This window comes from Mya arenaria, chromosome 6 (genome assembly GCF_026914265.1).
Source record: "Mya arenaria isolate MELC-2E11 chromosome 6, ASM2691426v1".
Classification (NCBI taxonomy): domain Eukaryota; kingdom Metazoa; phylum Mollusca; class Bivalvia; order Myida; family Myidae; genus Mya; species Mya arenaria.
The window spans coordinates 21,127,954-21,143,096 of NC_069127.1; the positions used below are offsets into that span (position 1 = coordinate 21,127,954).

Sequence of the window (15,143 nt, forward strand, 5' to 3'; positions counted from 1 at the left end):
CAATTATTCAATTGATAACCCTTGTATAAGAGTTCTATATGGAGTTAATGATGAAAAATAGGAACTTTTTAAGTAATAGCAATTCAATTTTTGGCTAAGAATTTTTGTGGCTTTCATTACCTAATTATGCTTTGAAATGTGTCGACCAGTTTATTTACCTGTATCTGGTCCGTTTAATATCAACCTCATACATTGACTTACTTATAATACTTGAAGTTATTTAAATGTTGACATTAAAAAGTTATATTTCATGGCATACACAAGAACAAATTCAGATTTGTCATCATCGCTATTGAATGGCTTCTCTAAAGTATACCAAGTAGCTCAATAATCAGTCCTTAAACAAAATGACAAGACTTATTATATCAAACTTTAGCCCATATTTTAGGAAAAACTTGCTAATGAACAATTTCACATTCATAACTCAAAAGGTCACTTTAAGTCTATTTTGTTTGCTTTGCAAAACTGGGTAAACACATTTAGATTGCCATTTAAAGTAAAAACACTGCAAATATAATGGTCAGCTCTTTAACATTTCGGTTCTGAATAAACTCTTATCACAATTAAAGCTACAATTTATGAAAAATATTAACCTATACAGGCCCATGTTATATTCTTCATGATAGTAGCTGTGAAAAAAATATGACAAGTTGTAATTACAGTTACTATTTATAGTAATACATTCTGATTGGCTGATAGGACTGTCAACCTGTCACATGACCTGATTGAGAAAACCACTAAGACTTTTACTACAGTAGTAGTAGTACTGTTATGCAGGCTTGACAGTTGGATATTAATTTTGTGAATAATGCGGGACTTTTAATTAATTCATTTAGAATAAAAGTGAACAATTATTGATTTCCAAACTTTGGAGAATTGAGTGGAAACTCTTTTTAAAACATGCTGCTTACTGTGAATAGAAATGAAGGTAGGTGTTTAAAATATCTTAAAACATTTACTTACCATGTTGAATTAACTTTTGTAAAAAAAAATGTAATAATGATATACTTTTATTTGATAAAATTATTTAAAAAAACATTGATTTTTTACTTGAGTAAAACAATAAAAAGGTTGTTTCAAATAACACATACAGAGCACATAAATTGCCATTAAAAACATGAATAATTTTCATTTATACAAGAACAATTATTACCAGTACAATGTCTTTTTATACAATTATTTATAAATGCTTTATGATACAATTATTTCACCCTCTGGGTGTCTAATTAAATGATTTCCTTATTTAAAAGATTTTTTTGTTAAAAAAATGCAAAATACAACCAGACATTCTAATTGCATCGTGTAAATACATGCCTTAAAATTGTAAAACGTTGAGTATTCATTGTTCGATCACCCACACATTGAGATAGCATGGTTAACCATGTCTGACTGTGCACTCATTACCTTTACCAAAAAAAACACAGACTTCAACAAATGTAGATAAATGATAAGATAACAAAATCTCATAACAATGCTATGATGTCATCAAGTTTTGCTCAAATTGTCAAAACCTGCCAATTTAAGGCAGAAAGTATAAGTTTGATAACAATATGTTGACTCATAAGTTTAAAACAATTGAATTATGATATTAATAGAAAACGAAAGAAGCACTCAATCACATCAAAAGGGGTTACAATAATTGTTTTCTTTCTGTTGATTTGACATTATTATATACATTGTATCTTCATTACACTGTACTGTTACAAAATTAATGATAATATAAGTAAAACAGTTTAGAAATACAAATATTAAAAAAAATATAACATTCAATATTTTTTTTATTTTACAAAGAAAAAATGGATATCAGCATGTATCTGGTGTATATTTACTTGTGTCATATCTGGAAAAATGGCAACATGTATGGTAATGTTCCTCCACCAGATAACATTATAATAACTTTCCACCATCAAACATTACACATATTGAATGTACTAGTATGCTTAATGTACGATGTTTAAGCAAATTTGCTTTTTTATATTTGCAGGGCATGAGTTGCCGTACGCAATCAAGCTGAGTCATATCCGGGACTTCGGTAACAAACGGGACCAGGACAGCCTTACGGAGCCAGAAATTCGTCGTATCATGGAGGAAATGCAGAACAATAACCGAAAATACGAGTTCTTCCTTAAACACAAGAAGTCGCAGAAACGCCAAAGCATTGGTGAGTTTAGTCAGCATGATGAATGAACATATCACAAGGAATTTTAACGAATTTTGGCAACATTTAGTGGATGAGTAGATTTCACATAATAAGTATATATATTATAAATAGTTATTAAGCATGTGTGTTGAGTTGTGAGTGGTATGCCACATTGACATTTGTGACCAATTCGGCATTTTTGTAGGGAAAAAACTAGCGTGTAACCATGACATTCTTAATCACATTGAACCATATAGAATTTGGTATGTTAAGGATAAGTTTCAATTACAAGCATATTATATTAAGACTTCAAACACTGGCATTTGTGTCTGAGGTTTGCCTTTTCAAAATCATCAAAATAAAATGCATAAACCAGGGCTCTTTTCATCTAAAAATGCTGCAACTTCGGGTCAATTAAGAAAAATACATTAATCTTCAAAACTATTTCCTTGCCATTTTCCATGTATCATATTAATATTATCTACAGTCTTAATTATTAATGAAAACAACAATATCAAATTAGTGATGACAGGAAAATAAAGAAGAGCATATTTGGTGTCCTGGCATGAAATATTTTCTGTTATATCAATTATCCTTGGTGGTGTGGTCATAAAGGACCAATCAAAATAGGTGCTAATGGAAATAGCTGCCCTTTTTATCTATCAATGTACCGAATAGTTTTGTCAGCTTAATAATGGTTTAATAACAGGGTTGTTTTGCTACTGCACCGACCTTGCCCAAGCGGTCATTGAAATTCTGCTTAATGCGCTATTGTCCTTCGCGAAAAGTCTGCAGACTTGTGAAATTTTTGTTGCATCATTTGATGTAATAGAGTATCAACGAACAATGGTTGTTTTCGACTTAAACTGGTGAAAACTGGTGAAAATTTAAGTAGTTTTATTATTGTCCTTTCATAAACAGCCATAAGTAAAACCCAGACATCTGTGTGGGTGGGGGGTCATTGGGTAACCTCGGTGGTCAATATGGATTTTTTTCTTAAAAGAGATTTGTTAGGTATGAATAAATAAATACAATTGCTGATGTTTTTGGTAAAATTATAAAAAAAAAATGTGTTCAGCCGTCAGCAGTCAATTTTAACAAAATCGTGTCTTCTTCAAAATAATAATGATAATAACATACTTAAAAAAACAGCAGTTGACTGTAAGTGTACAGTTACATTAATTCTGAATGTCATATGTCTTCAATTGTGCAATGGTTTATTGTATAAATGTTTAATTCCAGATCTTTAATTTATGCAAAAGGAAAGCATTATGCATGCGAACATAAATTAATGTGCTTGAAATTCCTGAAATTTAATAACTTAATGTGCACGGTATTTGGATGCGCATTTAGTTGCATACGTGGTATTTAAAAAATATCATAGTTGAATGATATGTGGTATTTTGAAATAAAAAATAATTGCATGGGCTGTGGTATTTTAAAATACCACACTTGTACATCCAAAATGAAAACTGTTTTGCATTTAAGTGAAAATAAACCTACTGTTGCATAGTATGATGCTAAGAATTATCTTTTTCTTTTTAATGAATGTAATGTTTATTCATTTATTTTTCCTTGACAAATATAATCTGTCATAATATATTAAAAACCATCCTTCAGATGTTAACTTATTTCAAATGATTGATTAAAAACAACATCAAATCAAGATGTTGTTCCACATCAGTTATTTTATAGTTGTAAATAAGCGTATTTGATGAGAGAGCATGCGTTCAAATATGTTTATAAGATAACATTTTAATACATTGTCGCACAAACATGTAAGTTAGTACATATTTAAGATATGAGTTAGTATCAAAACCTGACAATATACCTGAGGCCCCCCCTCATCCGTCATATTTGTCATCTTACAAATCTTTGACTTCAGTGAACTTAATTACTAATATTCATTTTAAATGTTCATGAACCAAATTTCGTGTAACAAGCATTTTGAAGTATTCAATCTGTAATTTTTGTGACATGATTTGAAACTGAGTGATTCATTAGAAAATGTATTCCTTACGAAACTTGAGATATGTACTAAAAAGAAATAATATCAAATTTCTTTGTAGAAATCATCTCCATGGTTAACTTGACTGAACATATTGACAGTTGATGTCACGTTGACAGCTTCTTGCCTAAAACAAGTGAATAAATACAATACAATGATGATTTTGATGATAATTAAAATGAACACATGTCCTTAATTACAATTAAATTCATGGCCCGAGGCCCTTCTTTTGTCTTCATATCAAATTTCTTGCCCCGAAATTCAGGTGAGGTCGTTTCTGTTGAATGTTTTATGAGACTTCTAAATAACTTTCGCAATATCTGAAATTTCAATCCAAATTCTTTTCAATGTTGTAAATTAGGTATCTTCCTATATAATGTTTCATTAATGTAACATAATTGTTACAAAAACCTGTGTTTCAAATTACTGAAATTTCTTTTTCTATTTGGTAATCAATTTCAGTAAGGTGCAAGTTTAACTTAAGTGTAAAATCTGACCCTACAAGGTGTTAAAAGTGTCTGCTTGTTGCCTAATATTACATCCCATGTAATGATTGCAAAAACATTTTCAACTTAACTGCAGCTAATATCTTGTAATTGTATATTCTGTTGATTGTTCAATTTGATCGTTTGTTGATAATATTGATTCAAATCAACCTAATTATTTTTCTAACTGAATCAATTTGGCTATTTTTCATTTACAATTCATCGCTTGGAAGTAATTGATGATTCGTACATAAACTATTTCGGTGTAGTTAATTAATCATAAAAGATATGCACAGTTAATAATTAATAACCTGAAAGGAAATGACTAAAATTGGCCTGCAAATTTTCTTCAATGAAGAACTCTACAAAAAACTTGCCTTCAGAGATATTTCATTACAAATTGAATGACAACTGAAAATATAGCATTTAATTGACCTGTATTGAAGTAATAAATCATTATTATATTACCGAATTTCAAATCTAATTTTGCATATTATTTCCTTCAACAATATTCAACTACTTCAAATGGAAGTATTATTGATGATTAAAGTCTACATTTCAAAGTTGCCTTGCGCTACTGTGCCATAATTATGATATTGGCATCTACCTTTCATCTAATTTAGTCATATGGAAGTTTGCTGAACTCAAAAAATTAGTTCATAAAAAAGGCCGCCCGTCGCCTGAATAATTATACTGTGGTCATCGTTTCTTTATAAAAATGACTGATAGGTTTTACCTAAGTACCATTTAGGGGTAAGATAAGGGTCAATGAATACCAGTATGAAAACAATTTATATTTGAATAAAGGCATTCAGTGGGTAATTATTCAATTTTCATGTTTACGTGGCCAAAAGTCATGAAAGATGACACTAAAATCGCTTCGTAGCTGGGCACTTCTTTCATTAAATATGGCTGTCCTTGTGAAATGGATATGGAATGGAGAATTATACACCATATGAAGATAATTCAATGAATATCATGTTCCAGTTCATTTTTTGCTTTTTAGTTCATTAACCTTTAGATTGAAGAACATTGTCAATAAAATGACCACGTCAAATGCTTAAAGTCAAGACTCAAGTGAAACAAAAGATAGTGCTCAGCCCTTTGTTATATAAAAAAGGGGAAAATTAGTCACTGGTACGCATATAATAGCCCTTAATAGAGAAAACTGCGTGTCAATGCAAGATTATGTCACATTTTGAAAGGTCTGGCCTAATTTGCCTGTGATAAGGTCAATTAATTAGACCATGCAACTACTGCAGCTGTTGACAACATACTAACGATGCTGGACATGTGTACTAGCCAACCTCGGTCCCTGATTTCCCCCCGCTACCCTTCCATGTGAAGGCTTCATTATTTAGGAGCTTGTATGTATTGAGCTGACCACAGCTTTAGTGCATTCCCATTTCGAAGTGTGAAAGCAAAAAACATGTAAGTCACATCAGATAAAAAACAAGATAGAACCTTTTTTGGTTTCACTTGTCAAATGTTTTACTATATTTAGCGAACCACTTGTCATGAGCCTGGACATGCGATAATGCCTTATGTCAAAACCATGTGTGCATTTTCGCATGGTTGCTTTTTAACCAAATATGACAAGTATTGCAATATAACATGTGTTATTTCCCCTTTAGGTCACAGCACAGCTTGTTTTATTGTTCGCAATGTCAAAGTGTCGAAAAAAATCTGTCATTCATTTTGATACCTATGGCATTTTAATATTTTCTTTTATTTTCATTCCATTCCTTAAATGCAATTTTATTGCATAATGATATCATTTAACTATTTTTTCTTCTTAACAAATAATTTTTTTTATTTTATTTAAGTAATTACCCGACACATGTGTCTGCATAATTAGGCCATAGTTATGATAAAAAAAAAAGAAATGCGCAGGAAAAAGCGAGTTGAGAGATTGCCAAAAAAATAAAATAAAAAATAAACTTAAATCAAGGTTTATGAAACAATTACTTATGTTACTTTGTAACACAAACTTATTTAAATGCAAAGTCTAAATCTAAAGTATTTATACCTTTAAAAAATATCAATTCATAACCATGCTTATACTGGAAATATCGGTCAGGTCAAGTATGTCAGTCATGTTAGCTTGTGCAAGAAGTTAACAAATGTGAATAAATTAATCAATTATGTATGAATTCGTAAACAGACAGATACCTGTTGTATGGTTATAGAGAAATCATGGTGATTACATATTTTTTTCTTTTATATTTTCAGAAGAGAACACAACAAAGCCAAACAAAACAAAGCGGAAGTTCACCATCTTCCGTAGAAATCGTGACGACAAAAAGCCACATGGCAAATTGTTTAGCCGTACGCTTGAGGACGTCACAACACCGGAAGCTCTGATTGCGAAACCTGTCAAGGAGTTGCTCACAATTTTGTTCCGAGAGGGCCCATTTACTGTGGGAATTCTACGGAAGTCGTGTAATGCTAAAATGTTGAAGGAACTTCGCCAGCGACTTGATGATGGGGAAGATTGTCTCTCATCTGACACCTGGCAGCCTCTTGTCATAGGCGCCATCATCAAGGTGCGTGGTCATTCAAATGCTTGAGCAGTGTTTCTTCAAAATCTAATTCAAATTAGACTTAAAAGTGTCAAGAGCAGTTAAAAATAAAGTTCTCCATATATGCATATTTTACAAAAAACATTTTAGTTGAACCTGAATCGGTATCGTGGTATATATGTTTCCATGATATTTCATTTTGCTATTCTTTCTTCAGGACTACCTACGCAGTATCCCAAAGAGTTTGCTCAGCGAGGACCTGTTTGATGATTGGATTGCTGCCAATGGTATATCAGATGCTCAGGAAAAGACAAAAAAGTTACAAGAGTAAGTTTGCAGTGTTATAAATATTAACCATATATTTTGTCACCTTTGTCATTACTAAAAAAGATAGGATACTAAGAAGTCATTATAGAAGATTTTGTTTCCATTTAGGTGATGATTTAAATATTGATGGCATTTCTATGTTAATGTTTTAAGTTAGTGCAGTCTTCAATAAAAGTGAAAAATAAAACTGAAACAGCATAGCAAATAGATAGGTCATGCTGACTTACATTTTGTTTAAAAGCAAAGAACTGTAATTATTGTTTAGAGAATTAGTCACATAAAAGAAGGCATTCATTTAATCCTATGGTTTGTGTTCACAGGACAATAGAGAAGCTTCCTCCAGCAAATCGGGAGCTCCTGCGGCACCTGATGTGCGTTCTGCACCATATCGACCGAAAATCTGAAGAAAACAAGATGACCGCATACAACCTCTCAGTGTGTATTGCCCCAAGCCTGCTTTGGCCCAAGGGTAACCCTGACCCCCTGCTTACACCTCCTGCTGTTCTACAGTTTATGATTGAGAACTGCGGCACGGTGTTTGGAACGGATGCGGTTCAGTTATTCGGGGACTTTGTCGAGCAGAAGATGCGCCAGGACTCTAGTACAGACTCCGACAGCATGCACAGTGTCCTTAGCTCACATAGTAAGTACATATACTGGTCTTTATTTGTAAATAAAAAGTTTTTCATATTTCCTGAATTTCTACAGAAAGGTTGGATTAAAATCAATGTAATAATCCTGGTATTTGTGCAATATGGTACATGCTAAATATACTGGAAAAAACCCAACATACAAGTCAACTTATTTATATGAAAGATACTTATTTATATGAAAGATATGAACACTGGTCTTTTGATCAGACAAAATCTCAGACTTACATTGCATTTAATGTTTTCGTCCATTTCATCATTTTCATGTCAAAACAAACTGATGACAAGCAAAAAGTTTAGTAGTGTTTAATTCATAACATTAAAAGGATTCAGTGTCAGAAGCATGTAACTCCTTCTATTTGTATATGGAGTTACATCAATCCTGCTCCAAGTCCTCCAATTAGTAATTTACGTATACTTCATATATTCTTCCCGCCAAACTTTCTATGTGACATTTGTATGCATTAAATAAGATATAAGGTGCAATCTATTAAGTTAAATTGGGTTAATTTGAAATGTTTGTGGAGGGAAAACAATAAAAATACATCAACATTCTCCCTTCTGTAATTAATGACAGCAACAGGATGCTAATTTTTACATAAATCTTTTTGTCCACATTAAATTTGTGATTTGTGGTGTAGCTGCCATTTAACCTGCCTTTTTTCCTGCATAAACCCATAAAATTATAAATGAACATATCCCAAACAGCATGATAATGATTATCTTTCAATGTTCGAAAAGTACTTAGATCAAGTATGTTTACATAGTAAAAATCATCTTAATGTAAGATCAATTATTTAAAAAATATATCTTAATCTTGCAGGCAACTTCAGGCGTGACGATTCCTCAATCGACAGCCTAGATCGAGAAGGCCTTTATACGGTGGACCTGGATTCCAGTCCCCATGTCAGCAAGTCACATCATTTCTCGCCTTCAAATCTTAGTGGTGACTCGGGGCTTATCAGCGATTCACAGTTTTACGATGAGGATACAAATGGGAATGACATCACTGGTGAACAATGTTACTCAAGAAGTAACTCCCATTTCCTCGATCGTGAAATGTCGCAAGAGGATTTGGAGCCAGCTAGTCGAAGCCACGACAGTCAGTTTTTCTACCATGGGTATGATCCTGTGCCCCCACCGCGCAGGCAGAAAAGAAGAGGGTTGGATAATTCACCAAATATGGAATACGACCGGCGACGTTATGTGTCACAGGCGAACCATAATGTGCCTGCCCTCTATGAGAGGCGTATGAACAATCACGCCTCGGACAAGTTTAAACGCATGTCTACAGAATCTCTTAAAAGTGTTGAAGAAGGTCCTGAGGCAGAAGCTATAAGGCGTGTCCCGAGTTATAAACAGCAGGAACCAACGTTAGTAAAATCTGCTAGTGGTGCTCACTTGTACATTGAGGATATTACCCTCTACCAGTTCAATAATATAAACAATGATAGCAGTAGGAGACGTTTCTGCAAACAGTCGAGTGATGGTGCTCTAATGTCCCCACAATCTAAATACTCATTAAGTAGTTCCCGGGACAGTGTGCTAAGTGACTCCTCAGGTTCATACCTGAACAGACAAAATAGTCCCGATCCGTTGTCTTCCTCTGCGGAAACCCCTGAACAGGAGGATCGAGGAATGTCTGACTGGCTTAATCAACAGTCGAGACATACAGCTTTCTCCGAAAACAGACAGTCACGCATCAGTCATGATGATAGTGAAGTTGGATTAAAATCAGAGAGAAACACACACAATTCGTTGAACTATCTTGTATCCCCTAAAACCTCGCCCAAAATACGCAGACGGTCTCCGATTCCGCTGGAGGCTCGAAGATCATATCCAATTCAATCTCAGATAACCCCTAAAGGGTCAGGGTCAAATACTTCAAAAGAGGCCGAGGATATTATTCAGTCACCAAAACTTTCAGTCACATATTGTTCTCAGGACTCTTTAGACAGGCGGGATCTTGATGATGACTCGTGCAAGGATAAATTTGCGTCACCGCATTTGGACTTGTATAACAATAACAAACGCATGAAACAGTTGAACATTTATGCTTCCGGGCTTCAGGGGACTTCACCCCCACCCCGAGTAGTGTTGCAAGAGCTTGCTTCGCAAGCCCAGGTCAAGAAGCCCCAACAGAACAAGCCTCTTAAGGGTAACCACACACTGTTGATGGAGAGTGACAGCAAAATGAAATATCCCATGGAGGAAAGCTCCGTTTCAAGCGAGGACGAGGATGACGTAAATTCCAAAGTGGAGCCGATTCGCGTACCAGCTATACGTCCCAATGTGCCTTTGAAGTTTCCTACTTCTAAGCCTGTTGTTGAACACAGAAAAAGTGCTAGTGACAGTTCCAGCCATTCCACTCATTCTGATGAAGGTGGAGTAGTTAGGCCCGAGAACCCACCAGCTTATTATGAAGCTGTGCAGAGAAATAGACTCTTAAAACAGGGACTTTCCCCGGGAAGTGGTTCTGATACTGACACTGAAACAATACGCCAACGGGAGGCAAGTTTACACGCTAAACAGCTCTACGAGCAGTCCATGAGACAGTACCAGGAGAAAGAAGAAGTCTCTCTTCCATCCTCTAAACAGTTTATACAAAAACTAGATTCACATACAGAAGAATCATCCCCTGAGGATACAGAATCTGTTTCATCAGAGGAGGAAGAGGAACCCCGGTATAATCCTCACAAAATCTACGAAGAATCTCTTAAACGCTTCCAAGAAGAGCAAAACAAACAGTTTCCTTTGTCAGTTACTGGTACCAGTAACACTATTTTGCTTTCGAAAAACAAAGGAGACTCTCCACAATTGCTCTCTCCCCATGGATCTAGTTTACATCGTAGCAGTAGTGATGTAGGGGACGTAAGTCGAAGTCCCTCTGCAAATAGTAGAACAAGCAGTAATGACTCCACCCCAACCAGGCGGCCTTCCCAGCCCCCGCCCTACAATGACCCGCCTCCCTACAGGGGCCAGCATAGAGAAACCAGTCCGACTGGGGCGCGCAGACACTTGTTTCCGAAGGCCGGGGAGAATGTATACCAATCTGAAATTTCTGGCACACAAACAGCATCGGCTAAAACTGTCCCGGATATAGCAATAGCAAGTGACGCGGATGCACGTTTCACTGGCAAAGCTGAAAACCTTCATGTAATTCAAAGACGTAAAGACAATAGTATATTGGTGTCAAGCAGGTCTAGAAATACTATGAATTCAGTACCTCAAAATAGGGGCTATAGAATACCAACTGTGGATCATACTGTAAAAAGTGCACAAATGAACTATAACATGCAATATAGGTCACCAGTAACAAATATTAGAGCGTGTAACTCTCCTTCGAACACTAAGCAGTCTAGTGTCGGTGTGAGTGTAACTCGGTCATCAACAGATGTGTTCAAACCTCGGTCTTCCTCAGTAGAACCAAATGATCATCAAAACGGGCCCGCCCACCCACCTGTATCTTCACAAGGAGCGATATCGTACAGAAATCCGCAGATGAACAAGTCGTCCACTAATGTCACAAAATCTCAGTCATCTTTGTCCCTGCAGACGGGTCGAGAAAGGCGGGGTTCACTAGATGCTGCAGTAATGCGTCCAACTGCTCAGAAAGACCTTCCTTGGAGTGTGAAACGTCTAAGCAACATTTTTGACACAGTTAAAGTTGACACAAATAGTACGTCATCAAATTCATCATCACGACCATCTCCATCAACGTCTTCATCAGCACGTTCAACTCCCGTGCACAATGCTGACAATTTGGGTTTATCTTACAATGACACTTTTCGATCAAATGCATCAAGCAGTAGTAGTCAAAGTAGTGTAAATACAGGCTACTCAAGTGCAAGTAGGTCACCCATCAAGGGATTTACAAAGTTCGGACCACAGGCGCGCGATTCCTTCAGCTCAACAGACGAATCCGAGTGCTCCTGCAGATACTCCTTAAGCTGTCGTCGTGACAACAGCAGTGTTGAGGAGTTAACCGATCCTAGCCTCACTGACATAACCTACGTTTAATTATGAACGAATGTTACCCAGAGATGAACACTTTCATGTTCATGAGGTTACTGAACAGTTTTAGACAGAGAAATACATTTTCTTTTACAAGTTTTAAGAGTTTTGATACCAAATCCCATTTTATGTGACTCTTAGCAATAATTTTCAGCAATAAATGTGTTCAGCCAGTTTTGTAATTTGTTCATCTAAATGTTTTGTCATGGTGTATAAAGCAAGAAATTATATTTTTCCACATACTTCCTTGTATTCCCAATAAATACTCTTTGACAAAACCATATTACCTCCTGATAAATTATTATTAAGACATCGATGTTGACATGTGTTATAAGTGTTGATTCATAGATTTGTATGAATTGTTAAAATGTGCTACTGTAAATAATTTGATCTATTAGAACTCGTATCTTCCATGAACATCACTTTGTAGAATTCTTATTGATGACTGTATGACTTATGATTGTTCATAAATACTGACAAATGAATTATTAAATTAAAAAAGTGGGACTGTGATATGTGTATATTATAATCTATAATAACAATGTTAAGTTTGTGTGTATGCATAAAAAAATCATACAATGTATAAAGTTACATACAATCATGAATTTGTACATAAGCAATATACATGAAAGTGAGTTGCTCAGCAGACTTTTGAACATACAGACTGTATTTAATACACATAACTACCAACTTAAAACTTTTAATAATAAAGAATATATTTGATACACAATGAACAAAGTTGGAACAAAAACTGTATGATAATTATATGCTTAATACTTAAAACAATCATTGTATGGACTTTAAACTTGAATCTGTTGAAGTATATAAGTCATAAGGTATGAAATAGTAGCTACTACTAAATATTCATGTAACAGCTTTTATAAAATATAACAATTGTACACATAAAGCTCATTGATATATTTTATCATGTATTTGTACATTTTATCTTTTTTACGTATTATATGAAATCAACCATTCTGTGTATCTCAGGATTTGTACATATAAAATGTGGAAGTACACACAACTATATTTATTATGAACAATTATTATCAGTTATGAAATTATACTGTGCTTATTTCATTATGAAAAAATATGTTGAATAAAAATGTTCTATAATATGTTTGTTACGTACTATATTCGGGAGAGAAAATAATGGAAAACTAGAATTGTATCCATGGAACACTGCTATTTGAGTTAAATGTTCGAGAAAGGTATACAACAAAAACCATGATGCGAATGGGAGCCTTGTATGAGGTTGTTTGAAAGAGGTGGTCAAATGAATCCAGTTAATAATAAAACCTTGTGCTAACATTTATGGATGAAATATAATCGCTTTATTGGTCGATTAAATGGCTGAATGAGAATCAGCATCGTGTTAAATTGGTCATAATTCTGGAAGATTGTCATAGCTGAAAATCTTTTAATTTACATCCATGTTTAAAACAAAGATGAACCTATTTAGAATATATAAGAAGCTGGATGTACCGTACAAACTTGTTGGTGGTTTAACCAGTATTAAGCAAAATCAAGGGCAATAACTCTACTGCTTTCAAATGAAATCCGATGAACAACTTCACATTCTGAAAAAGATGCTTGAAAAGTTTATGGAGTTCGGACAACGGGAAAACAGGAGCAGCTAATTTTACTTTGATCCCAATCGGAATGGATGGATACATAAGGGCACTGTGCTTAGCCAAATGAGCTAACTTTTCAACAGCTAATATCAAAAGAATAATGTAAGACACAACCCCACCATGATATTTCAACTTTGTTGAATTACCAGTAATTTAATATCAGCAGTTATCCCTAACTTGCTAACCAACACTCCTTTAGATTCATTCGACTAGGTCAAAAACATTCCAAGGTGAAAAAACATCACAGTTATCCTCGTTGACATAACTGCATGTGGTTTCATTTTTAACACTTGGTAATGTTCAGTTTTTACCAAAATATCAAAATATGGATTGACAGATATTCAGATAGTACAGGGCAATAACTCTTGGTCAAGTGCAAGCCAGCACAATATCTCACCCATGGTCCAACTGGTAACTGAGATGATGCTGAACCACCCATATCTAAATGTTCATGGCTATTGAGCCAATAAAGAGAATTTCAAGTCACATTATAACCCAGGTCAAAAACTGCGCATGGATTTTAATTTATATTTTCTTTTGTTAAACAAAGAAGGTGTTAATTATTGCGGCTGGATGTAATCCCATATAAGCGTCATATCAATTTAACACTCTGAACAATATTCCTGATAGCAGTTAAGGAATAGGTCAGATACTATCAGAAATATATGTGCCAATAACTAATATAGGTCATATACTATGTATGCCCATTCCCCCCTCCCCCCCCCCCCCCCCAGTAAATTGTTAAAACTCATAATACACTTCAGTTTCAGCTCCAATTCATATGGAAGCGTCCAGGTGCCAAAGTGAAGAATATTTTTCATTATTATTATTAAGTCCTAATTAGAAGATACTATCTAATAATTACGACTTACTAAGTCATAATTAGGAGATACTAACTCATAATTATGACAAAAACGATGGTGATGACGATGATGATGATGATGATGATGATGATGATGATGATGATGATGATGATGATGATGGTGTTGGTAATGGTGGTGGTGGTGGTGATAAAGATGATGTCCATGATGACCCTATTATTAGTTTGAAATGACGTTGAAAGTAGGTACGTGAAGTTAGCGGCCTAGCGTCCCACCGGCGTGAAGTTAGTGTCCTCGTGTCCTATCGGCGTGAAGATAGCGGCCTAGCGGCCCAAATTGCTGTTTTTATGCCCAAATTATCACTCTTAAGCAATTATAAACTTCTTTTTTTAAAAGTCGATCGAGCACTTAAGCGGCCTAGCGGCATGATGTTAGCGGCCTGGCGGCCTAGCAGCCTAAAATGGTTTCCTATTTCAAAGTATGTATATATGCGTTTTCTTCCAAAACTGTAATAATCGCGAGTTAGTATCTCGTAATTAGCA

At 34.8% G+C, this 15,143-nt stretch overlaps 1 protein-coding gene across 7 annotated transcripts in view; it reads left to right on the forward strand.

The window, feature by feature from the left end:
- The window catches only part of LOC128237152 (uncharacterized), a 119,749-nt gene extending 106,487 nt beyond the window's left edge, over positions 1-13,262 (forward strand). For all 7 annotated transcript variants that reach the window (XM_052952425.1, XM_052952424.1, XM_052952426.1 and 4 more), the window contains 5 exons: positions 1,985-2,161; positions 6,866-7,179; positions 7,373-7,482; positions 7,803-8,125; positions 8,956-13,262. In XM_052952425.1, the coding sequence (XP_052808385.1) occupies positions 1,985-2,161; positions 6,866-7,179; positions 7,373-7,482; positions 7,803-8,125; positions 8,956-12,152 (4,121 nt within the window). In that variant the 3' untranslated portion in view covers positions 12,153-13,262. The remainder of the gene's footprint in view (positions 1-1,984; positions 2,162-6,865; positions 7,180-7,372; positions 7,483-7,802; positions 8,126-8,955) is intronic.
- Positions 13,263-15,143: the final 1,881 nt, after the last annotated feature.